General features: G+C 36.6%; 1 protein-coding gene across 2 annotated transcripts in view; it reads left to right on the top strand.

Annotated features, from left to right (window-relative positions):
- Window positions 1-23,023, top strand: part of LOC149770024 (uncharacterized) — a 48,114-nt gene extending 25,091 nt beyond the window's left edge. For both annotated transcript variants that reach the window (XM_089949519.1, XM_089949518.1), the window contains 2 exons: window positions 12,547-12,762; window positions 15,060-23,023. In XM_089949519.1, coding sequence (XP_089805645.1) covers window positions 12,547-12,762; window positions 15,060-15,527 — 684 coding nt within the window. In that variant the 3' untranslated portion in view covers window positions 15,528-23,023. The remainder of the gene's footprint in view (window positions 1-12,546; window positions 12,763-15,059) is intronic.
- The last annotated feature ends 4,275 nt before the right edge of the window (window positions 23,024-27,298 follow it).

The following is a 27,298-nucleotide window of genomic DNA, read 5'->3' as shown; positions in this document are numbered from 1 at the left end:
GATATTTAGGATATGTTCCGATGTGCGAGAACCCTGCATGCAGCTGAATGGGACATGTTCCGTTGTGCACTAACTGTGGCTGCAGCTGACTAGGACATGTTCCGTTGTGCTCTAACTGTGGCTGCAGCTGACTGGGACATGTTCCATTGTGCTCTAACTGTGGCTGCAGCTGACTGGGACATGTTCTGATGTGCTCTAACTGTGGCTGAGGATGATTGAGACATCTTCTGATGTGCTCTAACTTTTGCTGCGGCGGATTGGGACATGTTTCAATGCGCTCTAACAGTGGCTGCGGCTGACTGGGAGATGTTCCTATGTGCTCTAATTGTTGCTGCAGCTGATTGAGACTTGTTCTGGTGTGCGCGAACCGTGGATGCAGTTGATTGGGATGTGTTCCAACATGTCCAGATTATGGCTTCAGCTGTATAGGACATGTTCTGATGTGAGCGAACTGTAGCTAGAGCTGATTGGGACATGCACACATGTACGCGTACCGTGGCAGCAGCTAACCATGGCAGCAACTGACTGCAAATGAATTAACCTTGGCATAATTGGAAAATGTTTGCCGCTTCCATCATTAGGTAGGATAGCTAATTCTGAACTTCTTGTGGAAAATGCAAAAATCTAAAATCCTTGTTCTTCTGACTAATATGGTAGCATTGACGATACTGCAGTGGCCTTTCTGTCTTTGTCGGCATACACGAGTCAGATCAACATGATGGTGTATATACAGATTATTACATCTTACTTTTATATGAAAAGGTACAGAGACTTGAGAACGAACATAAACACACCTCTGTCTACTATGTTAGAAACTCTGATGAAACCGGTAAACTTTGGGGTAGGTGCTATTTATACCATAACCATATCAAAATCAATTGTCCAAAATGACGCATGTGCTTGATCAATCATGTGCTGAAATATTTTAAAATACAGTGAGCAGCAAAACAAACACAACAAAAAAATACTGAACAAAATGTGTCAAAATCTGTAATTGAAAATCACATGTGCCAAAAATATGAATTGTACCTCTGCTAAGACACTAGAAGCTTATCTGATTAATTCAGACACCAAAATACTTTTCTCAGTCCTCTTTATAAATTAAACAAATACAGTGTGTGTTGAACGAGGACGCAGGGCTTGTTGAATAAAGATACATGGCTTATTGAATGAGGATACAGTCCTTGTTGAGCGAGGATACAAGGCTTTTTGAACGAGGATACAATGTTTGCTGGACTAGGATACAGATATTGTTGAATGATGATACAGTGCTTGTTGAATGATGATACAGTGCTTGTTGAACGATGATACAGTTCTTGTTGAATGATGATACAGTGCTTGTTGAATGACGATACAGTGCTTATTGAATGAGGATACAGGGCTCGCTGAATGAGGATACAGTGTTTGTTGAACGAGGATACAACAAGGTTGTCGAATGAAGACACAGGGCTTCTTGAATAGCGGTCTTACTATCCTGGGAAAAATAACATTATAAAGGGATTCTTCCTCAGACTTGAAACAGAGAGGTGAACTTTATTGCAATTATTGCCCAACCGATTTTTTTTTAAATATTTTATTCCGTTTAATGTTTCCAAAATTATTTGTAAAACCTGTTTCTGTTGTACGAAGTCAAATAATTTTGTATTTGTTCTTGCAGTATTTTACTAACATAACTTCCATGATAATAAGTCAGAATTTTATCAAAGTCAGAACTGTCGTCCTCATAATCGTGTTTCCAGTTTTATCTATTAAAAAAAAAAATAGCGCCACCTCCACAATTATTTGACAAATCCTGACACTGTTATATTATATAGCGCGTGCACGGTCACTTTTCGCATCCCTGATCGTACCCCAAAACAGACTCTAAGCTAAGACTGAAACCCAAAGTCCGTTCTTTATAACTAATGCTTATTTCCACTACATCTCCACACAAAACGTTTGGTGGTAAAATATGGATTCTGTGACTCTAATTGGCATGTTGTGAGACCTTTGATTTTATCCCGATAACCCCATTGTTCCCCAGACATTAATGTAAAAAAAAAGTAAGGAAGAAAATGAATGGTCTGATTTCCCAAAAAGTCACTCAATTGGAAAATCTCGGTAAATGCATACAATAAGAGCTTGAAGACCCTCCCACGCATATTGTTAACCAAACCTTACTGTCGCACCGGTATAGTACAAATGTGTTTCAGCACTTGAATCGCCCCCTTGTGCATAAAACATTACATCATGCGATCATGAATACAGTATAACAAACTTTTGTTAAAACCTCGTGAGCGTCTAGAGTTGATGGTGTGCGTTTTTCTAGCTACACATAACGTTCTGGTTGCATGTACTATAGTTAAATAAATGTTTGACCACACTACATCTTGTTGGCTAGCCTTACGCTACATGAGATTAGTTATCTAACGTCATGACGCGTTTAGTATTCATTAGTACGACTCTGTGGTCTTGAACTAAGTAAGAGCTAAAACCAACAAGCTTTGTAAAATTTAACAAATAATTTATTTCCCTCGAATTCAATGTGACTTTAAAAAAAAATACTTAGAGTAATGCGAATTAAATACAAAAATAGTCAAGAAAGTTCTAAAACAATCCGAATGAATAATGTTCTAATCAAAATTCCATGGTTGTCGAAATAAGATCCAACGCTAAATGCATTGATGCACCTTTTGACGATTAAAAATAATATTATCCAAGACGTCCTTGCTTGAATTCACTATGTTGTTGTTGTTGTTGTGGGGTTTAACGCCATTTTCAGCACACGATAGGCTATACATGGCGGCTAGTATTAATGGTGGAGTAAGAACCCAGGAAAACCCCCAGAAAGAACCACCGACCCACGAGAAACTACTGGCAGGCTTTCTCACATACCTACATTGGCCGAATCTGAGACTCGAACCCACGCAGACAGAGGTGATGAATTCGCTATAATTCCAAGTTAATGTCTATGTCAAAGAATAGTACTGAGCACTTTTGAAATTGCAGAGAATAGTAATTTGAATAAATAATTTCAGTCCAAATGAAATACTGATCACGGCAGATGATTCTGCTTCAAGGATCTTAAGCACGAATGAAAAATTTCTATATAAGCAAGATTATAAAGCCCTCGACCTGAACTAGGTCACACTTTGCATTTTCTGAAAATGCTTTCTTAAATTAAACTTTCCATTCTATAACAATATGTTACTTAAATTATGATATCTAATGTGGTAAATATCGGGTAGGCCCGGCATTTCGTGGGAATTTCCAGTGGTATGTTATAGAATGTGGTAAACATCGGGTAGGCCCGGCATTTCATGGGAATTTCCGATGTTATGGACTCAGATCGAGATAAACATATTTACAAAACCAAAAGCAATGTTTCAAGTCAGGTAGAAAATGAACTTGATTTTAGACTAGGTCAACTATAAGATACAGTTTTACATAACCCATAATAATGCAAAAAAAAAATTAGCAAGCAATGCAAGTTAAATATACACGACACTTATGCACTTCTAAACACTTACTACGTTTAAGTGCATTTGTATGACATTATGCACGTCACTAACTCCTGTTGACAGATATCAGAAATACTTTCAAGTGGTGATTCATTTTATCAGATTGAATTTTTATGGCAGCAGTCGGTATTAATAAAATATATCTTATGTTAATTTCTAATATAGGGTTACAAATGGGATACGATAAATATTCACCCGTAACAAAACATCTCTCTCTCTCTCTCTCTCTCTCTCTCTCTCTCTCTCCAATAAATTGAATTATTATTAGATAAATCAAACTCAGAACTTTAAGACTAAACCAGGTGTGGCCAAACTACGGCCAGCGGTCCGTCTAACAATTTCTTCCAGCTTATCGTGACTCTCAGCAATTCAGGAAACACTTGATTGGTGGGTAATTCTATTAATATTGTAGAAATGTGCGGCCCGTGATGACTTGCCAAAGTTCAACCAATGGCCTGTACCAAATGCCAAAATATTAGCCTTACCTGGATTAGCCTTTGCACGTGATATAACAACATTGTTCAAGAACGAGTCTTATTTAAACAACCTGTAAATGGGAATCGTTCGATTTAGTGTTCTATGCATTCTATGAGCTTGTCCATGTCTATAAATTGGAATTATTCTGGTTAGTGGTCTGCACAATCTGAAAGCTTGTTCATGTCAATAAATGGGAATCATTCTAGTTAGTGTTCTAGACAATCTGAAAGCTTGTCCATATCTATAATTGGGAATCATTCTAGTTAGTGTTCTAGGCACTCTAAAAGCTTGTCCATGTCAATAAATGGGAATCATTTTAGGTAGTGTTCTAGACAATCTGAAAGCTTGTCCATGTCAATAAATGGGAATCATTCTAGTTAGTGTTATAGGCATTCTAAAAGCTTGTCCCTGTCAATAAATGGGAATCATTCTAGTTAGTGGTCTGGGCAATCTGAAAGCTTGTCCATGTCTATAAATGGGAATCATTCTAGTTAGTGTTCTAGGCAATCTAAAAGCTTGTCCATGTCAGTAAATGGGAATCATTCTAGTTAGTGTTCTAGGCAATCTGAAAGATTGTCCATGTCTATAAATGGGAATTATTCTGGTTAGTGGTCTGGGCAATCTGAAAGCTTGTTCATGTCAATAAATGGGAATCATTCTAGTTAGTGTTCTAGACAATCTGAAAACTTGTCCTTATCTGTAATTGGGAATCATTCTAGTTAGTGGTCTGGGCAATCTGAAAGCTTGTCCATGTCAATAAATGGGAATCATAATGGTTAGGGTTCTATGCAGTCTGAAAGCTTGTCCATATCTATAAATGGGAATCATTCTAGTTAGTGTTCTAGGCACTCTAAAAGCTTATCCATGTCAATAAATGGGAATCATTTTAGGTAGTGTTCTAGACAATCTGAAAGCTTGTCCATGTCAATAAATGGGAATCATTCTTGTTAGTGTTATAGGCAATCTAAAAGCTTGTCCATGTCAATAAATGGGAATCATTTTAGGTAGTGTTCTAGATAATCTGAAAGCTTGTCCATGTCAATAAATGGGAATCATTCTAGTTAGTGTTATAGGCATTCTAAAAGCTTGTCCATGTCAATAAATGGGAATCATTCTAGGTAGTGTTCTAGGCACTCTAAAAGCTTGTTCATGTCAATAAATGGGAATCATTCTAGTTAGTGTTATAGGCAGTCTAAAAGTCTGTCCATGTCAATAAACGGCAATCATTCTAGGTAGTGTTCTAGGCCATCCGAAAGCTTGTTCATGTCAATAAATGAGAATCATTCTAGTTAGTGTTCATGGCAATCTAAAAGCTTGTCCATGTCAATAAATGGGAACCATTCTAGGTAGTGTTCTAGGCAATCTAAAAGCTTGTCCATGTCAATAGATGGGAATCATTCTAGGTAGTGTTCTAGGCACTCTAAAAGCTTGTCCATGTCAGTAAATGGGAATCATTCTAGGTAGTGTTTAAGGCACTCTGAAAGCTTGTTCATGTCAATAAATGAGAATCATTCTAGTTAGTTTTCTAGGCACTCTAAAAGCATGTCCATGTCAATAAAGGGGAATCATTCTAGTTAGTGTTCTAGGCCATCCGAAAGCTTGTTCATGTCAATAAATGGGAATCATTCTAATTAGTGTTCTAGGCACTCTGAAAGCTTGTCCATGTCAATAAATGGGAATCATTCTAGTTAGTTTTCTAGGCACTCTAAAAGCTTGTCCATGTCAATAAAGGGGAATCATTCTAGGTAGTGTTCGAGGCAATCTGAAAGATTGTTCATGTCAATAAATGGGAATCATTCTAGTTAGTGTTCTAGGCAACCCGAAATCTTGCTCATGTCTATAAATGGGAACCATTCTAGTTAGTGTTCTGGGCAATCTAAAAGCTTATCTTTGTCCATAAATGGGAATCATTCTAGTTAGTGTTCTAGGCATTCTAAAACTTATCTTTGTCTATAAATGGGAATCATTCTAGTTAGTGTTCTAGGCAATCTGAACGCTTGTCCATGTCAATAGATGGGAATCATTCTAGTTAGTGGTCTGGGCAATCTGAAAGCTTGTCCATGTCAATAAATGGGAATCATTCTAGTTAGTGGTCTGGGCAATCTGAACGCTTGTCCATGTCAATAAATGGGAATCATTCTAGTTAGTGGTCTGGGCAATCTGAAAGCTTGTCCATGTCAATAAATGGGAATCATTCTAGTTAGTGGTCTGGGCAATCTGAACGCTTGTCCATGTCAATAAATGGGAATCATTCTAGTTAGTGATCTGGGCAATCTGAAAGCTTGTCCATGTCAATAAATGGGAATCATTCTAGTTAGTGGTCTGGGCAATCTGAAAGCTTGTCCATGTCAATAAATGGGAATCATTCTAGTTAGTGGTCTGGGCAATCTGAAAGCTTGTCCATGTCAATAAATGGGAATCATTCTAATTAGTGTTCTAGGCAATCTGAAAGCTTGTCCATGTCAATAAATGGGAATCATTCTAGTTAGTGTTCTGGGCAATCTGAAAGCTTGTCCATGTCAATAAATGGGAATCATTCTAGTTAGTGGTCTGGGCAATCTGAAAGCTTGTCCATGTCAATAAATGGGAATCATTCTAGTTAGTGGTCTGGGCAATCTGAAAGCTTGTCCATGTCAATAAATGGGAATCATTCTAATTAGTGGTCTGGGCAATCTGAAAGCTTGTCCATGTCAATAAATGGGAATCATTCTAGTTAGTGGTCTGGGCAATCTGAAAGCTTGTCCATGTCAATAAATGGGAATCATTATAGTTAGTGTTCTAGGCAATCTGAAAGCTTGTCCATGTCAATAAATGGGAATCATTCTAGCTGTTAACAATAATGATACGCCATTATATATCAAAGGACTTCAATGATCAGTACTTTATTTTCTAAAGAAAAAATTCCAGATGTTGTTATGAACTTTTTTCACTGGATTTTCTGTTTACATTCCAAGAAATGTTTTTGTGAGCAGTATATAAAAGTCACAATAATAATAATAATAATAACAAAGTTTTTAATAGGCTCTATCACACTGTATTGGGAGATTGGCCCTTAACGTTAACTGACCTGTTAAGTTTCTAGTTTGAATACTATTCGAGGCAAGGCATACAGCCTATTATTTATTGGCATTTCATCATTTTCCAAAAGACTATAGCATATCCCGCGCATGCGTATTGCATCTGGCACGGTGCAATTTGTGGTCTATGCTGAATATATTCCGATCTGAGACCCAGTGTCTGCTTAAATGAATTATTATTCTCCGAAAGAAAACTAAACGTATCTATGACTGATTTTCCCGAAGTATGTTACAATACGTCTATGTCCGGTCTTTCAAGCCACCATCAAAGAATGTTGGTTACATCAGCACCACGTGTATGAATGTCCACCATGTCTACAGTCAAAAGATCGCCATATTTAAACGTCGAAGCAAGAAAGTCTATATCAGTATTAATGTACACGATTATTAAGTAGTAAATACCAGGCAATCCAGTCAAATAATATACTGATAAGTATTCGTGGAATAGATTATTAGGTTAATATTTTCATGTTACCATGGAAACACAGTGTACCATAATGCTTGTCTAAAATGGAGAGAGTTGCATCATGGGATACGATCATCAATAATATACAAATTGAGAGATTTGCATCAAGGCAAACGATCATCAGTAGTATACAAACTGAGAAAGTAGCATAATGGGATACGATCGTCAGTAGTATAAAAATTGAGAAAGTAGCATCTTCGGATACGATCATCAGTAGTTTACAAAATTGAGAGAGAGTTACAGGCATGGGATACGAGCATTAGTAGAATACAAATTGAGAGTGATACGACATTTGGTACCGTCGTTATGAGTTATTATATAAGCAAGCGGTTGTGCAATTTGTCATCTGCACGTGACTCTTGTAAAATTTAACTGACTGTATACTTTGATGAAAAGAAACAAGTAAATGTGACCAACATCAACACTAAGTATGTCTCCTCATCCATTATGGATCACCTTTGTTGTTGATAAATACCACAGGAGTCTGACGTTTTATCAGTAAGGTACGGCGGAAACGCTGACAACATGAAATTCTTATCGTTAATAACCGATAAGGTGATTTCATGTTGTCAGAGTTTTCGCCGTACTTTATTGATAAAACGTCAGACTCCCGTGATAAATACAAACCCCTTGTGTACATCTGTCATGCCATGGAATGAAAAACGCATTTCCGACATCACCGACATGAGCATAAAAATGTGATTTCCAGTAATTCTTTATAAATCAAAGTGATAGACAGAGACTGGGAGGGGGCGTGATCAATACGCAATGCCTGTGACCTGTGTAATAGTAAACAGTCGTGACGGATATATCTTCACTCCGAATCATTAATACTCATGGAAAACTGTCACCTTCATGCAGTTTATGCAGTGATTGTCACTGACGCAAGGCAGATAGGGATAAATAGCCACCAATCCAGAGATTATTTATATAACTGACAATAGCTGAAGTGATTTGCTTGTCCGCTGAGCATTGCTGTGGGAGAGCCCATTCGGCTAATTTGGGTAGGTAAAGTTTACGATCTGGAACAGCCCAGTTCTCTGTAGGTTAGGAAAATCAGATTCATGGTGAAGAATCGATAGTTATAATAATTCGTTGCCTTGTACGAGACTGCTGTTAATGAGTACTGGCTTGTTCGTAATTAACAGCAAAGTTTCTTTGAAGTAGAATTTTACTTCACTATTAAGCAATGCCGGATTAAACCCTGTGGATGTCCTTAGTCAGTTCTTAGGCAATCGAAATCTGGTCCCTCCTCCCTCGCAAATAATCTCCTATCAATATTATTTTGATCTGTTGTCGTGGGGCCCCTAAAATGTGTGGGGCCCATAGGCCGGTGCCTACTCTGCCTATTTGATAATCCGGCACTGCTATTAAGTAAGACTGAATAAAGCATGATTATCCATCATACCACAACAATTGTAGAGCATATGGCCCTTACACTCCTTTGTCCATTCATAAATCGATCCCACCACAACAGTTGTAACGGCATATTTTTTTACACTTGTCTGTCCATCCATACATCCATCCCAACTTAATTAAGTTCTGTTTACTGTGCTGGGGCATCAGTGCTCAGTTAGCACATTTGTAGCCTTATTTAGAGAATGTGTTCTTGTCATTGTTTATGTTTTGTGCGTCGGTGCGTGCGTGAGTGTATGTGTATGTATGTGTGTGTGTGTGTGTGTGTGTGTGTGTGAGAGAGAGAGAGAGAGAGAGAGAGAGAGAGAGAGAGAGAGAGAGAGAGGTGATGATATATGAAAATGCTACGCTGACCAGTTTGTTTTGTTTGGAAACACATTTTTAACTCCTCAATTGAAATTTGAATTTCCTGTCGTTTTCTTAAGTCTTTTATGACTTGATTACTTAATAAATTGTACAGTGTCGCTTACTTGAAGCATACATACTAATCCCACCCCCATTCACGCACATAGTTTTAGTCTCAAACTCTACCAATACCACTCCTTGTGAAGTATGTGCAAGCAAGATTCGATGTCTGCATCCTATTATTCTCTGGCATTGTCCATTTTGGTCTCGCCTGCAATACGTGCTGCAGAATGCAAGATTTCTAAATGCATCAGCCTCTTTGTTTAATCAGTGGATCACCTTCATACTCTGTCCCCAAATGCAGTAGGATGAAAGGAACTTCCCTAGAGATTAAAGACTAAAAAGGTCGTAGGTCAAGGTCGCAATTAGCAGCTTAAATTTGTATTTGTTGGTCAAAGGTTACACTTTTCTAACTGAATCAGTATTGTATACTAATATAACCATGGAAACATTGTTATAAAACGTAGTAAAAATTTCTTCCATGGAAAATACAATATAGCTACTGATATGTAGGTCAAAATGGCAAAGGTCAAGGTCACATTAGTTGGTTCGCAATATCATTTTCTTTGAGGTATAGGGATTATATGTCCTGTGTCTGTGGATAAGCACTAGATTTTAAAGAAGATTTTGCCAATTACCATGGCGGTGTCCCGTCCAAATGTGAAGGTTAAGGTCACATGATGAAATAGTGCTAGGGTTTGCTGACCAAATTCGGAGACCTGTACAATGCGTTTGCATTTTCTTGTATTTGTTATTATATTTAACATATATTTATCAAGAGAGGAAAGGGGTAATCTGAAGTCAAAGTCAACTGAATTGTTTGATCACATGTTACTAAGGTCAGTGACATCGTCGCAGACAAAACTACACACTGATATATTTTCATGGTCTATCTGTTGGCTACATCATTTCCAGTCCTTGATTTTTCAGTCTTCAAGGACATTTGATTAATCGTCACCCACATAAACACCATGACTAGACAGTGTACAACAAATCATAGATCACTTTGTCAAAGATCATGTTCACTCAGACATTAAAATGGGTAATTCTCCAGATTTTTATTTCACCATGTTTCAATGATACACTTCCACCGCATTTCATGATCGGTTCTAACTTTAAACGCTTTAATTTTCGTCATCTGTGCATTATTTCAAATACTTTCACGATTTTATGTCAACGTTTTGTACGTGTCTGGTGTTTTAAAAAGTTTCTTAACTTGCAACACAGTACAGTTTAAAGGTTTTACTGAATACGGCTTTTATTCGAATGTCATATATTAAAACATCGTAGTACATACAATTCAAGGAGCTTGTACAGTGTAACTTTTTGGAAACTCGTGGAACTTACATGGCAGTTTAAAGGCCTTACAAAGTGGTTTTTATGGCAAATTTTATAACTTACTTTAAAGTACAGTTGAAAGGCTTTACAAAGTGCTTTTTATGGCAAATTGTATAATTTACATTAAGGTACAGTTGAAAGGAGCTACGCCATCGTCTCCCGTAGACGGACGGATGCCAAGAAGACAGTTGAAAGGCCTTACAAAGTATTTCTTTATGGAAAATTGTATAACTTAGATCAAAGTACAGTTCAACGGCCTTTCAGAGCATGTTCTTCATGATTTTTTTTTTTAAAAAATATCACAGTACGGTTGGAAGACCTTACAACTCATGCCAATCTGTCCCTTCATACTGCCAGTATTTTTCCACAGCATAAGTTAAGCAGGGATAATTACATTTCAATCAAATTTGGTTTATATCAATTTTACATCATCATATTTAGTGTCGTATTCAATGAAGTTATAAGCCCTAATTCGTGATACGTTCACACTTTGGTGAAGTTAAAAGCCCTAATTCTCTATGCTTTCACACTTTGGTGAAGTATAAATGCCTAATTATCTATACTATCACAGTTTGGTGGAGGTAAAAGCCCTCATTCTCTATACTTTCACACTTTGTTGAAGTTATAAGCCATAATGCTGTATACGTTCACACTTTGGTGAAGTTAAAAACCCTACTTCTCTATGCTTTCACACTTTAGTGAAGTATAAATGCCTAATTATCTATGCTATCACACTTTGGTGAAATTAAAAGCCCTCATTCTCTATACTTTCACACTTTGTTGAAGTTAAAGCCATAATGCTGTATAACATTGACACTTTAGTGAAGTTAAAAGCCCTAATTCTCAACGCTTTCACACTTCATTGAAGTATAAAGGCCTAATTATCTATACTATCACACTTTGGTGAAGTTAAAAGCCCTAATTCTCAACGCTTTCACACTTCATTGAAGTATAAAGGCCTAATTATCTATACTATCACACTTTGGTGATGTTAAAAGCCCTAATTCTCAACGCTTTCACACTTCATTGAAGTATAAAGGCCTAATTATCTATACTATCACACTTTGGTGATGTTATAGGCCCTAATTATCTATTCTTTTTTTTTTTCGGCAGGAAAACTTTGCAAGTTTGTATCAGATTAGTGTGGTTTTATGATGACAGATTTTCTGGATGAGTTTGATTGTCAGAATTTGTTCTTGAAAACGTATTTTTAAAACCACACGCTTTTGTTTATTTTCTTGCTGTGATTATTCATGATCATATACAAATATTTCTTGTTTTTCGTTTGTTTTTTTTCTGGTCAAAATTTAAATATTTTTATTTCAATTCCATTATCTGTACATGATACATATATCTTTTCTACATCAAAAGAGAAAACCAAAATCTAAAAGAAAAAAATTGAATTATAACTCTTCCAGTCTGTGGGGAAAATTAAAGCCTTTCGTCTCGTTTTTGTCGAGGCTGAATTTAGTTCAGCATAAGAAAAGAGTTAAATTGTACGTTTCACTGGCACCTACCTTTGCCATCATACAGTTTGCTATATTTTTCTAGTCCAATACAATGACAGTAGACTGTTGCGCTTGTTACAGGCAACACTTATAATTCCTTTTTGACCTTTTTGTTTTTGAAACTGACTTGGTGGAATCTCAATATAGCATGATACAGCGTCGCTTTGGTATCCGTCTGGCTGTACGTTTGTTCATCAATCCGTACATTTGTACAGACAATCGATTAAGTTCAGTCGTAAAGGCTTTACTTTAATTTTAATTGAAATACCATTTTATCCCACCATTTTTGGATTTTAGAATTTAGTTAGAGCGATCTTGACATCCACGCCGTGATCAGGTTAGTTATTTTTATATTTCAGATCAATGTGTCCCCATGTAGGAGAGAATGCCACAGAAGAATAGAATCGTTTGCGGAAGTTACTCTTAAGGATGACACGGGTGCAGTGAATCTTGCTTTGTGGGGCACAGTCGCAGAGAAAGTTCAGAAAGGACAAGTACTGTCTTTGAAAAATGTGAGAGTGAGGCTTTTTCAAAATGAAAAGAACTTGAGCACCACCCCAACTACGGCAGTTGAGGTAAGTGCCTTTGCATACATATTTGATTTTGCTGGATGCTTTTAGTCTACGTTTATATAGCTGAAATCTGATTCATGTATGTATGTATACTATGTATGTATGTATGTATGTATGTATGTATGTATGTATGTATGTATGTATGTATGTTGTATGTGTGTGTATGTATGTGTGTGTGTGTGTGTGAGTATGTATGTATGTATGTATGTATGTATGTATGTATGTATGTATGTATGTAAACTTTATTTATTTAATTTATTTAGTTTTTATTACACAGGGAGGTGATATGTATGCATGGAGATAAAATAACTGAGCCAGTCGCGTCGGTGGCTTCGAGAAAAGTAATTATGGTAAAATATTCAGAACCGGTTAAACTTAAATCAACCCAAGCACCAACTGTCCAATTTATTAATGTCATAGCACCTAAATCATATCCAAAATTGCCAGGGCGTAAGTGAAAATGACGTGACTAATATCCGTGGCGTAAGTGACCAAATCATGGCACACAAAGCGCAAAAAGCGCTCTAGAGAAAACGCAGCATGAAGCTGTCAAAAGACAACAAAGCATTCTTGAGAAAACACACAATGAAGCTGTCAAAAGACAACAAAGCACTCTACAGAAAACACTCGATGACTCTGTCAAAAAAGATAACAATCATGAAACTTGATACGTTTCGGTCTCTGACGCCTCGGCTCCGTATCTGTGCTCGGAAACGTCGGTGGTTTTCCATTTCTGCCGGTACCATCTCGAACTTACCCATGCTAATTGTTTTGTCCTTACTATATCGATTATAGATTTGTACTTGTGCTGAGACTGCCTTGTGTCACTACGAGAAGTTCCAAATAAATGCGTCTTCGCTAATATAAACGCAGTGTAATTATTTTTCAAGCGCCTCCGGTCAAAGATTTTGATATTCATATGCCTTCAACAACGAATCCGATTGGTGTACGTATGCCAGTTGCCATAGTTACGATTCCGCCTTGTAGGTTCAAATTAATACCCTAAATGACCACGTTGGAAATTTTACAGTTTTCACGTTTGAACTTGAAAAATCACAAGCTGTACCGGGTCGACGTCAACAACAACCCTGCTGGTAAACTCGATCAAAGCCGCTTTGGTGGCAAGCCTTTTCAGATCATCGACACTGCGCTCTTACGTCTGTAAATGTTAACAGATCCATCCCGGCTACGATTCCATATGACCCCAACACAGCCGTTTTCGCAAGTGCAGAAGCCGCAGCCACCAACAAGACTGGAATGTTCGCAAGGAATGGAAATGTGTGTGTGTGTGTGTGTGTGTGTGAGAGAGAGAGAGAGAGAGAGAGAGAGAGAGAGAGAGAGAGAGAGAGATTAAACATAAGAATTAAACTTCGGATACATGCATATTATAATTATATAATCCTCACTAGAAGGCGTGTCACATGCCACATCTGGAGCAGAGTCTTAATATCGTCAAGGTAAACTTTGTAGGCATATCATAAACATAATAAGTTGTTTTGACAATCGTTTTCATGGTCCTGTCATCGGCACAAATGCATGCCTTTTACCATATTAAAATTGTTTAGCAACCAGAACAAAGTCAGCGTGAATTTGATGAGATGGCTCTATTTGTGAGTAATAATGCCTCAGAGTCAATAAGTACTTACGTTTGAAACGTGCAAGAAAAACAAACATTAAAGTTGTTCCTGTAACATAATTTATAATGATCGAATGTGCCATGATAAAACACAGGCTGCGGTTTCGGTGGCATCGTCACGCTAACAACTTTGCGATAAATGCTTCAACCTAATGTTTTTTCATTTGAAAGGGGAAACAGTCTTCATGGTGAGAATGCTTCATAATTGTTTTTGTCAAATTCAGTTGAGTCGTTTCAAGCATGCTGATTTTACCTAGTATATGCTACTTAAGTACTTCACGAAACATTTATAAAACAGATGACTCACCCACTGTTGAAACAGACGACTCATGTTGAAACAGATGACTCATGCTGAAACAGATGACTCATGTTGCAACAGACGATTCATGCTGAAACAGATGACTCATCCACTGTTTAAACAGACGACAGATGTTGAAATAGATGACTCGTAAAATGTTGAAACAGACGATTCATGTTGAAACAGACGACTCATCTTGAAACAGACGACTAATCTTGAAACAGACGACACGGTGCTTTCTGTAAATACTTCTACTGAGGAAATTCTACTTTAGTAGCTTATATTTTACTTCCAATTTTGAGATAAATTTTGTTTAATTTTAATAATATTTTTAATATGGAGTGGTAAATGATGTTTATCTTACAGATAATAAGGAATGAGACTCTCGGTCAGCTTTCAGAAGACGACGATAATGAGGAAGACAGTTCGAAAGCAGGAACAATTTTAGGACTTATTGAGGTAGAACCATACTCCTCTTGCCCAATGTCACAGTGTAAAAATGCAAAACTTAAAACTGAAGAAAAAGATGGGAAATATTTGCTGAGATGTCATAAACATGGACAAATTGTTACCGATGAAGCTGCAGAATTGTACATGTATGCAAGGTTCCATGTTCAAACCAGTGACGGCAAAATCTGTACTCTTGTAGCCTTTTTACCAATATTGAAATTGCTTTTCGAAGCAAAATCGAAGAAACTTAATCTCACTTTGAACAAGCAAATCATTGAAAGAGACATAAATAGTCTCTTACCTTTTCCTTTACGTTTTCATGAAAGAAATGGGATAATTGAAAGTGTTTGTTTTAAACGAGCTGCATCCCACCTTAACGCATAGAATCCCTACATTCATCAAATTGGATGATGGGGGATTCATTTGCATGATCGCATTGTCAGACACTTCATGTCTCATTGTCCCAGGTAAACTTCATAAGATCGGAGGGGGGGGAGGGGTCAGCTGAATAAATTGTCTCAATATTCTATCTCACCATCCCATATAACCAATATTTTTCGCGATTTGACACCAGAGTGAGTATGATTTATTTCTTCTTTCACATACTTTGTAAATATTTTATCATATCTAATAAAATAAAATTAAATGCGGTATGCTTGTATCACATAATAGTTGGTACGGGAAGTGACATTTTTCCTATTAGTTTATTGGTTGCGCTGTCAATATCAGCTAGGACCATGCTTACTTACACTCATCAAAATTGTTACCTGGATGCATGTAAATAAGAGTAGGTCAGAAAACTAGGTCATTGTTGCCAATTTACGCATTTGCGTAATTTCTAGTAGCAGGCCATGCTAGCCTAAAACATGGCCCTACATATGCCATCCGTCAGTCCACGATTACTATTATCGACGTCTAAAATGAGCAGGACCTATTTAGATCAAACCTGTCAAAAGGTCGTTGGTGGAATTTTTCATGGCATTGGTATACTTTACCCAAGACACATCTTTGTTCCTACATTTGCCGATTGGACCAGTTAAGTGATATTGGGTCCACAAATGATTATCATTATATTTTCAGATATTATTTTGATATGCCCACAATATCATAGCCCTTATTTTGCATGAATTCGTGCAAATTGGTGTGTATAGAACTCTACAAGAGTAACTCAAATTAGGTCACTGTGAACAACTTTTCTTGCTTGAGCGACTTTTTCTTTCAGCTACCCATTCGTTTTATCCTTGTTATTTTGGACCCTGTTTAACCCACACGTCTGAAAAATGGTACATTAATGTCTCTCAGCAAGAGTAATTTAACTTTGCTAAAATTAGGTCACTGTCACCCAACGTTTACTTTCCACTATCCACTAAATGCTGAAACTCTAATCTCCATATACTAATAAAAAAAAAACAGTATGTGAGTGCATCTCAGGGAAGGTAACTTGGCTATATCAAACTTAGTTTGGTTGTGGCTAATTTTTTACACTTGAGTGGTTAGTATATGTGTTGACTTTTCATTCATCACACCATCACTGTATTCGATCATGCTTCAAATACACCCACAAAGTGTGGTAATGTGGATGCATCTCAGGACGAGTACCATAACCATATCAAACTTAATTCACTTCTAATATTTGCGCTTGAATAAATTTTGTATTTTTACTATATTTGTTACGCTTTCCGTAACTTATGCTTTTACCTGTACTTAAGAAATTCGAATCAAAACGCTTTTTAAATGTGAAATCAAACCATATCAAAAGTTAGTCACTTCGACCTAATTTTCAGGTTTTAGCAGCTTTAAACTTTTTACCATTTTTTGGCTAAGCTCTTAATATTTAAGACACATATTTCATTTACAAATGCAAATTTATATGCATATGAATTCTCAATGTTTGTGACCGAATCATACCGAAACCAGGTCCCAATGATCTAATTTTCACAGCTGATTGACCTTTGTACATGTATTTTTAGTAATTCGTTATAGCCCCAAAATCTCGACCTTATTTGACATACACTGTTGAACACTTTGATAGACACATCCCAAGGAGACTAACTCAACCATATACAAAGTTGGGCACTGTGAACTAATTTTCACGCTTGATTGGCTAGTGCATTTCCAACTATTCAACCCTATTTCACCTCACTCTTGAATTCTGGTACATATCTTTATCTCGTGGACAGCAATTCAACCGTTTCAAAAGTATGTCGATGTGATCGAATTTTCACGCTTGAGTGACTTATTCATTCTCAGTTATTTTTTAATTTCATTTTCTATATGTGTAACTCTAATTAAGTTACACGAATGAAAACTGTCATGTAAATGCATCTCAGGGTGAGTAGCCCAACCATAACGAAGGTAAATCACTATGACCTGAATCTTATCATAGTAACTATCATATTTTCTTCCATTAGTCGTTAACTTAGACGCCCAACCAGTGGGTCTGATTCCAATCCTCACGGCCGTCACTGCGTATCTGTTTGCAATGCTCCTAACTCCAACTGCCCCTGCATCAATCCTCCATAATGTTGTCTGAGGAAACACTACTAATTTAATGTTGTCAGAAGAAACACTACTGACTAATTTAATGTTGTCAGAGGAAACACTACTGAATAATTTAATGTTGTCTGAGGAAACACTGCTGACTAATTTAATGTTGTCTGAGGAAACACTGCTGACTAATTTAATGTTGTCTGAGGAAACACTACTGACTAATTTAATGTCTGACGAAACGCTGCTGATTAACTTAATGTTGTCTGAGGAAACACTACTGACTAATTTAATGTTGTCTGAGGAAAAACTACTAAAGAATTTAATGTCTGAGGAAACACTAATAATTTAATGTTGTCTGAGAAAACACTACTAATTTATATTGTCTGAGGAAACACTGCTGAATAATTTAATGTTGTCTGAGGAAATACTACTGAATAATTTAATATTCTCTGAGGAAACGCTACTGACAAGAATATTTATGAATTACTCTCCTTTCGCAACTCGTCCTTGCTAGTGCACAAGCCATCCCAAACACACTGATAGATACTAAATTGTTAACAGTAAGTGAACGAAAACTTTCGAGAAAGGATAAAATTATGTACAAGCTTCATACAATATATGACCCCGTTTTTCTCAAGGAACTAGTTCATGCAAGAAAACAGTGTAACACTCACAATTTAATATCAAAATAAGCTAATCATATCTCCACTCCACCATCAACCCCACCCCACCCCCAAAAAGAACTCTGTAGGGGAAAAAATATTATTTGAAAAGACTAATTTGTGTAGAATCCCAAAAGAAATTAGAGAAAGAAAATATATAAATAAAAAGTACGTTTCGTTATTCTAATTCAATGGATGAAAAGCTGATCCATTTGTTTTGACATCAATATTGCAACAAGGATAAATGATCAAACCTTCCACTTTGCTGACGTATATGTTCATAGTGTAAATATCTGTCGCGTGCTCTTGTAAAGTTTCAATTTTATTAAGCTAATTTGGTTCGTTATTATTACTTCTGACTTTCTATTCAGTTTGCAACTAGTATAACACTAAAGACAGAATTAAGAGTTGTTCGTGCTTTTCTTGACTGTATGAAACTAAGTATGTAAATTTTCATGAAATTATGTAATATGTATAAAATATGTATGGAAATGTATAATATATGTGTAAATTGTTATCAAATTATGTAATATGGATAAAACTGTAATATGTATGTCAATTATAAAATTATGTAACATTATGCAACTTTATGAATATCAGAGGGTCACAAAGACAAAGAATTCCATGCAACTACTCGTGTCGCCCTCTTTAAATAAACGTTATTATTGTTATTATTATTATTATTTACAAGTATATGTGCTTTTCTTTACTGTATGTTCAACTATGTAACATGCATGTAAAATATGTACGTAATCGAGGGCAAATAAAAGAAGGCCACAATGAAAATAAGTTCATTGCAACTAATTGTATCACCCTCTTCAAAAAAAGTTGCTATTATTATTTTGATTGATTGATTGATTGATTGATTGATTGTGATGTAAACCAAATTCATTAAAGATTCTGATGGATAACAGCTTGACATAATCAAGATGGGACTGTATCAGAAATCATTTAAGGCCAAGCTACCAATTTTTGACACATAAGACTTGTATATATTACACAGTGCTTATTTTACCTACGTTGTTTCTTAATGATGTTGTATGTTCATGAACAGTTGTTTTCCCCAGGGAATTGCCTTGACTGTATGGACCTAACTATAACTGATTCATTAGATCCATTAGTTCCCAACTTATGCATACAAGCATATGCTTTGTGACAAGTATTTCCATGGTAATTTATAAAGTTCAGACTTTTGTATATATGTATATATTTATCATAGTTTTGTTTCCATAGAAACACCTCATACTCTATACACTTTACCAGTAGTTGTCTTTATGTTTATTCGTCAAACGTATAATTGATGCGGTAAATCCAGCTCAAAATTCGGGTTTCTTCTATGCATTGTAATAACAGTAGTTTTACATTTAGGAGACATCTGACTAATTGAGATCTCTCGTGGATCTAATTTAATATGGTAGTCAGTTTGACCGATTAGAATGCTTCGAAAAGTATTCTTTTGCCCCTGCTTATGTTAGAATGTGAAATATTATGTTGGATCTGTCCATCCTTGCATCTGTATTTCCCTATTTTGTTTCCGCATAAAAAACTACTTTAATAGTGTTGCCCTTTCAACAAAATTTTGTACGTAGCTTGATAACGCAAGCATCAGAAGAGTGACTCAACAATACCAAATGTAGAATAGATTGGCACATTTTTCAGGCTTGTGTGAATAGTATTTTTTTTTTCTGTACCAGTTCCTGTGTCGTTGTCTATCCAAATGTGCTCATATTGGTGAGATATAACATTGTTTATTGTTGACTCGCTCTACACCATGGTGCTAAATACGAGACTGCTATCTGGCGATTTACTATCCAATTTTGGATTTGATCCCTACGCTGATCAGCTCTGAGGTCATGTCTGTATGTTAAGAACAACAAAATAGTTCCGAATACGCGGCCCCTTTAATTTGTTAATTTTCGTGACTTATTGAAGTTAGTCTAATACATCTCATGAAAGTAATTTTAAACTAAGCACAATTCTTTCAAAACAAATGTGTTACTATGTGTTTCTGCAAATCGTAAATTTGCCCATGCACTTCCGTTGCCAATTCTTAATATTCGGAGGTGGGTAGTTTTTGCTGAATTTGATCATCTGCACTCCACGTCATTATTAATGAACTTATGACGGCAATTATTGCATGCATTCCCTTTCATTTATGAACAATCACACTTACTTTTAACCAGATTTGGTTTGCGTACTAATTATGACTAAATTTTAACCAAATTTGCTTTGCATACTAATTATGACTGAATTTTAACCAAATTTGCTTTGCATACTAATTATGACTGAATTTTAACCAAATTTGCTTTGCATACTAATTATGACTGAATTTTAACCAAATTTGGTTTGCAGCTGAATATTGATGGGACCCCAGCTGCGTTCAGTTGTCATTGCTCCACGTAGAGTTATTTCTTTTGATTTACTAAGCCCAACCAGTTCTGTTTCTGTAAAGCAAAATGGTGGAGGAAGAACCAGGGAAAACCCCAGAAGAACCGCCGACCGACGAAAAGCTACTGGCAAGCTTTCTCACATACCCACATTGGTCGAATCTTAGACTCGAACCCACGCATATAGAGATGAGATGGCAGTGATCCGTAACGGAGAGCGCTTTAGACCTCTCGGCCACTCGTGGCCCCTTGAAATAATTGATTTTATCTCTACTGACCATATGCCAAAGAGCTTATTGAATGGTCTGTTGTCCGTCGTTCATCCGTCTGTATTTCTCCCGTAATCTCTCCGTTCATTAACACAAGTTTTTTATCGGTATTCCTCTTAAACGATGTGGAGGATTGCCACGAAACTCTAGTTTGTTATCCTTATTCTTCCTAAAATGTTTGGAGAATTACCACGAAACTCTAGTTTTATTTATAGGTATTCCTCCTAAACAATGTCGAGGATTGCCACGAAACTTTACATATATTTTATTTCTAGGTCTAGTTGAACATAAATTGAAATGGTACTGCTCGGACATGTCTGCCATAGTCACCATCTTTGCAAGCTTAGTATCGCTAATCCTCCTGCCATAGTCACCATCTTTGAAACCTTATTATCGCTAGTCCTCCTGTCAGTCACCATCTTTGCAAACTTATTATCGCTCGTCCTCCTGTCAGTCACCATCTTTGCAAACTTATTATCGCTAGTCCTCCTGCCATAGTCACCATCTTTGAAAACTTATTATCGCTAGTCCTCCTGCCATAGTCACCATCTTTGAAAACTTATCATCGCTAGTCCTCCTGTCATAGTCACCATCTTTGAAACCTTATTATCGCTAGTCCTCCTGCCATAGTCACCATCTTTGAAACCTTATTATCGCTAGTCCTCCTGCCATAGTCACCATCTTTGAAACCTTATTATCGCTAGTCCTCCTGCCATATTCACCATCTTTGAAACCTTATTATCGCTAGTCCTCCTGTCATAGTCACCATCTTTGAAACCTTATTATCGCTAGTCCTCCTGCCATAGTCACCATCTTTGAAAGCTTATTATCGCTAGTCCTCTTGTCATAGTCATCATCTTTGAAAGCTTATTATCGCTAGTCCTCTTGTCATAGTCACCATCTTTGAAAGCTTATTATCGCTAGTCCTCCTGTCATAGTTACCATCTTTGAAAGCTTATTATTGCTAGTCCTCCTGCCATAGTCACCATCTTTGAAACCTTATTATCGCTAGTCCTCCTGCCATAGTCACCATCTTTGAAACCTTATTATCGCTAGTCCTCCTGCCATAGTCACCATCTTTGAAACCTTATTATCGCTAGTCCTCCTGCCATAGTCACCATCTTTGAAACCTTATTATCGCTAGTCCTCCTGCCATAGTCACCATATTTGAAAACTTATTATCGCTAGTCCTCTTGCCGTAGTCACAATCTTTCAAAGCTTATTATCGCTAGTCCTGCTGCCATAGTCACTATCTTTGAAAGTTTTTTCATCGCTAGTCCTCCTGCCATAGTCACCATCTTTGAAAACTTATTATCGCTAGTCCTCCTGTCGTAGTCACCGTCGTTCAAAGCTTATTATCGCTAGTCCTCCTGCCGTAGTCACCATCTTTCAAAGCTTATTATCGCTAGTCCTCCTGTCATATCTGCATACAGATTTCACAAAAAGATGTTGTATTATGTTGAGCTGGACCTGATTGAAAAATGTTTGATTTTATTTCTAATCTACCCGCCACGTTTGCCATTTTGAAAATTGTGTAATCGCTACTGCTACTGAACAGGAAGTCACATTGCCATAACTTTTTCTCACCAGAAGATTTCTTGTCATATCAAGCCGGCTTTAAGTAATAATAGTGCATAGCTGACCTCCAGTTTTGCCATTAGCTTAACCACTATGGTGGTTATCTTGAAACTCTTGGTATCGCTACTCTTTCTGCACGGATGGTCACATATACTGACAGTTAGGTCCTAAAAGAAAATTAGTGTCATGTTACATCTAACATGGCCAGTGAGACAGACATCATAAAGCGAATATCAGTGGCTTAAACACTGGAATTTTAGAGTTGATAAATGGTCTTATCTCGGATTTATCGAAATTCGTTTCGTCATGGTAGTATCAGTCCCTTTGAAGGATTCTTCTTGTGAGCTTCGGTGTATTCATCCGCTGATTCGGTATGTCTTTGCTGAGTTACATGTTCAACATGCCATATAATTGATTGCATCTGTTTGGTGCTGCCTTAAGGAAATTAAAAATGGCTGCGATGATTCTATCTTGAGAATAAACGATAAAACGAATTGTGGGTGTTCCAAAATCTTTAACACATCCTTTTTAGATTGGTGTGTACGGTCTGACACCATTCCTGTCAGCTTACCAGTTCTTAATAATTATAGAATGGTAACTTGTGCGTGAAACATCATGGGAGGCCCACAGGGGCTCGTATTGTTGTTTACAATTGACTTGTCATACATGTACTATATTATAACTACAAGGGAGGACAATTGTCTTCTTGCTCGCGCGAACTATTTAAGAATAAACGCTGATATTTCAAGCTACGATTTGCGTAACTTAGTAAATTTGGTACCGGTATTTAGCTCAAGCATTCGACTGTGTATCCCTATAAACAGTTTGACTTAATATCATACCTTTACGGAATGCCAAATCATTTTCCCACGCTACTCCTAGACATGACCGTGATCGCGCCCGCTTAATATGCAAATGAGATCCTGCTGAATGAGATATTGTACTCTCAGTAGTTAAAAGAAAATGACGTCCTGTATTTATTTATAACTTATTTTCAGTTGGCCAATGAGAAGGTAGTATTCCATTCAGCGCGTTGTTCTTGCATATTAAGCGGGAGCGATCAGGGCCATCTCTAGCGTTAGCGTGGGAAAATGATTTGGCTTTCCTTAAAGGTATGATAATTACTCAAATGTTTGATAGGGTTACACGGTCGAATGCCTGGGCTAAATATCGGTACCAAATTTATCAGGCTACGCAAAGCGTAGCTTGAAATATCAGTGTTTATTTTTCTTAAATAGGTCACGCGAGCAAGGAGACAAGTGTCCACCTTTGTAGTTATTATATAGTACATGTGTGAAAGGTCAGTTGTATCAATGATACGACCCCTGTGGGTATGAAAGGATTCAAGGTTACATACATTGTTCTAATGTAACCAGTCGTTTAATTCTAGGCTACTGAAAGGGTTTTAATGAATAACATCTACTGGCATATGACAGCCTGGGAATGTAGACAACTACTGTATCACGATAATCACTCACGCCTGAGAAAGTATAGTTCTACTGTTTAGCTGCATTCACATTACGCCTCTAAAATAGAGTGAATTAACTTCACTCTGCGCCGTAGTCGCTAAATAAGCAACTCTGCTATCTGGCGATTTACTGTCCAATTTTGGAAGTTATCCCTACGCCGACAAACTCAGTGGGCATGTCTGCATGTTAAGAGCATAAAATTAGTTCCAAACATGTGGTCATATTACTTCGTTAATTTTCATGACTTACGGAAGTCATTCTATACATCTTTGGAAGTAATTTTAAACTAAGCACATATCTTTTAAAACAAGTGTGTTAATACGTGCTTTTGCAAAGCTTAAAATTGCGGTTGCGTATTGGAGTACTTCCGTTGTCAACATTTCGTTATCGGATGTGCGTAGTTGTAAAGCTCTTCAATTTTGGAGCTAAGTATATCTTGTTTGCAGTTCTCAAATCCAAATTCCTAGCTAAATAGAAGTGATAGGTATTATTTTAAAAATCACCGGAACTTGAGAAGTTTGGAATTCACTCATGACTGATAATAAAATTTTAACTAGCCAACACTCACGCCCACATAATCAGTCATGAGATGAAACCATCACGACAAGAAATACACTGATTTACAAGTCAATCACTTCTGTGAAAAACCTCTCCATAAGCGGTGAAGAACATGCATCTTAATGTGTTTTTTTTATTTTAGGAGAGATTAGCCAGATCACTCCGCGTTAAAACTGACATTTCATCATCTCATTGCTAGATAACCATTAGGCCTACATTTTTAAAGACATTTCACAGCCCTTCCACTGAAATGTCCTGTTAGCATTGTTTACTTTGAAATCGTTTGACTTTTAGGTACCGTTGGTTATCATGCAGGGACTGTAACAGCTGTTTGGTTCTTGTTTACTTGCAATTATTTGTTTGCAGGAGAATTTGATTTATTTTTTATCTATTGAGGGGCCTAGGATGGAGTTATCTGCGCTTACCAGTGTTTATGCCAGCTGGATTGTGTTTCGTTTCGAAGATCGAAATAATATTTGTAACTTTAGTTTTGCCTTCTCATTCCTTTTGCTTTTTTATATCGCATTCTGGCCATTGCGGTTGGGAGGTTTGTACTTTCTACTGGTGTAGCAACGCTTATACGACAGTTGCGGTCTTCTGTCCAGATTCTTGGAAATTTTGAGTGGTACCGTCGGCTTCCGATCCATAGTGTAGACCTTCCGGTGGTCTAGTGGTTAGAGCGTCCGCCTCGGATGCGGGAGGTCTCGAACCCCGATCGAGTCATAGACAAGTCTTACAAATATGGTACTAGCACCTGCCTCTCTTGACGCTCAGCATTAAGAGGTTAGTGTTAGGTCTGGTCGACCTGGTGTCTGGATAATGTGACTCGGTAGGGCATGATGCTACATGTCTGCAGCACGATGTCCCAGTGATAGACATCATCAATATGACTCAAATTGTTAAAGCTGCGTTAGAATTCCAAATCACACACACACACACACACACACAAAGAGTAAAGGACTTTAAGCCGTACAGATAACGCGTAAACTTTTGGAAAGTTCATTCAGCTGCAAGGCTTATTCTTGTTTGACCGATGTTTTTTTACCGTGTCGTTTCTTTAAAATAAAACTGCTTCTTTTATATTTATTTTGTCTGTGCTAAAAAAATATATATCGGGTTTTAGACTTGTCCTAATTGGTCAGCACTAGCCCTGAGGTCAAGAGTTCCTCCTGAACCCAATAAAAAGTGGGTTTTTTTTCTGGCCTCCAGTACCAAAGATTGTTTGATATCAGCCAGTCAGTTATAAATCTGGTTGTTGGTCGAATCTTAGACTCGAACCCACGCAGGCAGAGGTGAGATGGCAGTGATCCGTAACGGAGAGCGCTTTAGACCACTCGGCCACTCGGGGCCCCTATAAATCTGGTACTTTTGTACCAAATAGTTTTTCAAACTAATGTTTCATTGCAGTAATTTAGGATTTTTTGGAGGCTCAACTTCTCATTTCTTCGGAATTGAACTCGTCCCCTGCCCCACTAATGACGTACAAACTCGCCCCTGCCCCCTAATGATGTACAAATTTTCCATCTATGACTATCGAAATTCACATTTTTTTTTTTTTTAGTTTCAGATATGTTCATGTTATTAGGTGGATTACTTGCTCTAAGCATGATTGGTATCTCTCGGACATTCAGCAAAATGTCATCCTTTATCGCCTCTGATCCGTCCATGCCTTGATGACGTGGATAAAAATTAGCATAAAGCTGCTTAGCTGTGTTTTATTAAAATGTATATACTACGTTTCATTTATCAGTTAACAGATTTCAGTACAATTTTCTAGAAAACTAGATTTTTTACCCCGATTTCTGATTTCGATATAAAAAGTTAAAAACGTTTACAATTTCATTTCTATTTATCAAAGAATGTATTCTTTCAAATTATCTTTTTAATAAAAAAAATGCTATGATATCATTTGTCTACTTGTATTTTTTAGTTCATTTGCTTTTCAAGTTTAAACCTAAAATCTATTTTATAACAGAATTTTGATCATGACGTAATACTGAAATTATCGATATATATCTTTTTTACTAAATGAATTCCTTAATTAATTCATTTTATTAAATGTTAAGAAAGTTGTTTTATTACATTTTAATTTAATATTAGTATTAATTAAGTTTTTATTTCTCATATCTATTTTCGAGCTTGATCAAATAGGGGGAAAACGTTAACAAAAGAATGTTCCTAACAGTAGTAGCTTCCTCTTCGTTAACCATTTTAAATGTAATGAAAATGTCAAATGTCAAGCTTGAGAACTGACATCGTTTTCAGTTTTGACCTTTAGAAGGAAATATGAACATAATAAGTCCTTTCACTGACAGAAAATTTACAACCGGAGGATTTTCTTGAAGGATACTCTTGATATTAAGACAATTCTTATTTAAAAATGAAAGTTTGTTAAATAAATTTTAACTTAATGATTACGAGTGATAATTGGTTTAACCCAAATATCTAAATATATTCAGGAATTTTCAATGCTTAAATTTAACTGATTAACTAGTCAAAATGGCATTGCTGTTTAATTAACTAGTCAAAAGTGGAAAATGTCATGGCTGTTTAATTAACTAGTAAAAAATGGAAAATGGTATATGGTTGTTGAATTAACTGGTAAAAAATGGAAAATTGCATTGCTGTTTTTATTAACTAGTCACAAGTGGGGGAGGGGAATGACATGGCTGTTGAATTAACGAGTTAAAAATGGAAAATGGTATAGTTGTTGAATTAACTAGTAAAAATGGAAAATTGCAT

The sequence above is a fragment of the Sinohyriopsis cumingii genome, unplaced genomic scaffold (genome assembly GCF_028554795.1).
Source record: "Sinohyriopsis cumingii isolate HCF-2022 unplaced genomic scaffold, ASM2855479v2 utg002845l, whole genome shotgun sequence".
In the NCBI taxonomy this organism is placed as follows: Eukaryota; Metazoa; Mollusca; class Bivalvia; order Unionida; family Unionidae; genus Sinohyriopsis; species Sinohyriopsis cumingii.
This window is presented reverse-complemented; position numbering and strand designations above follow the sequence as displayed.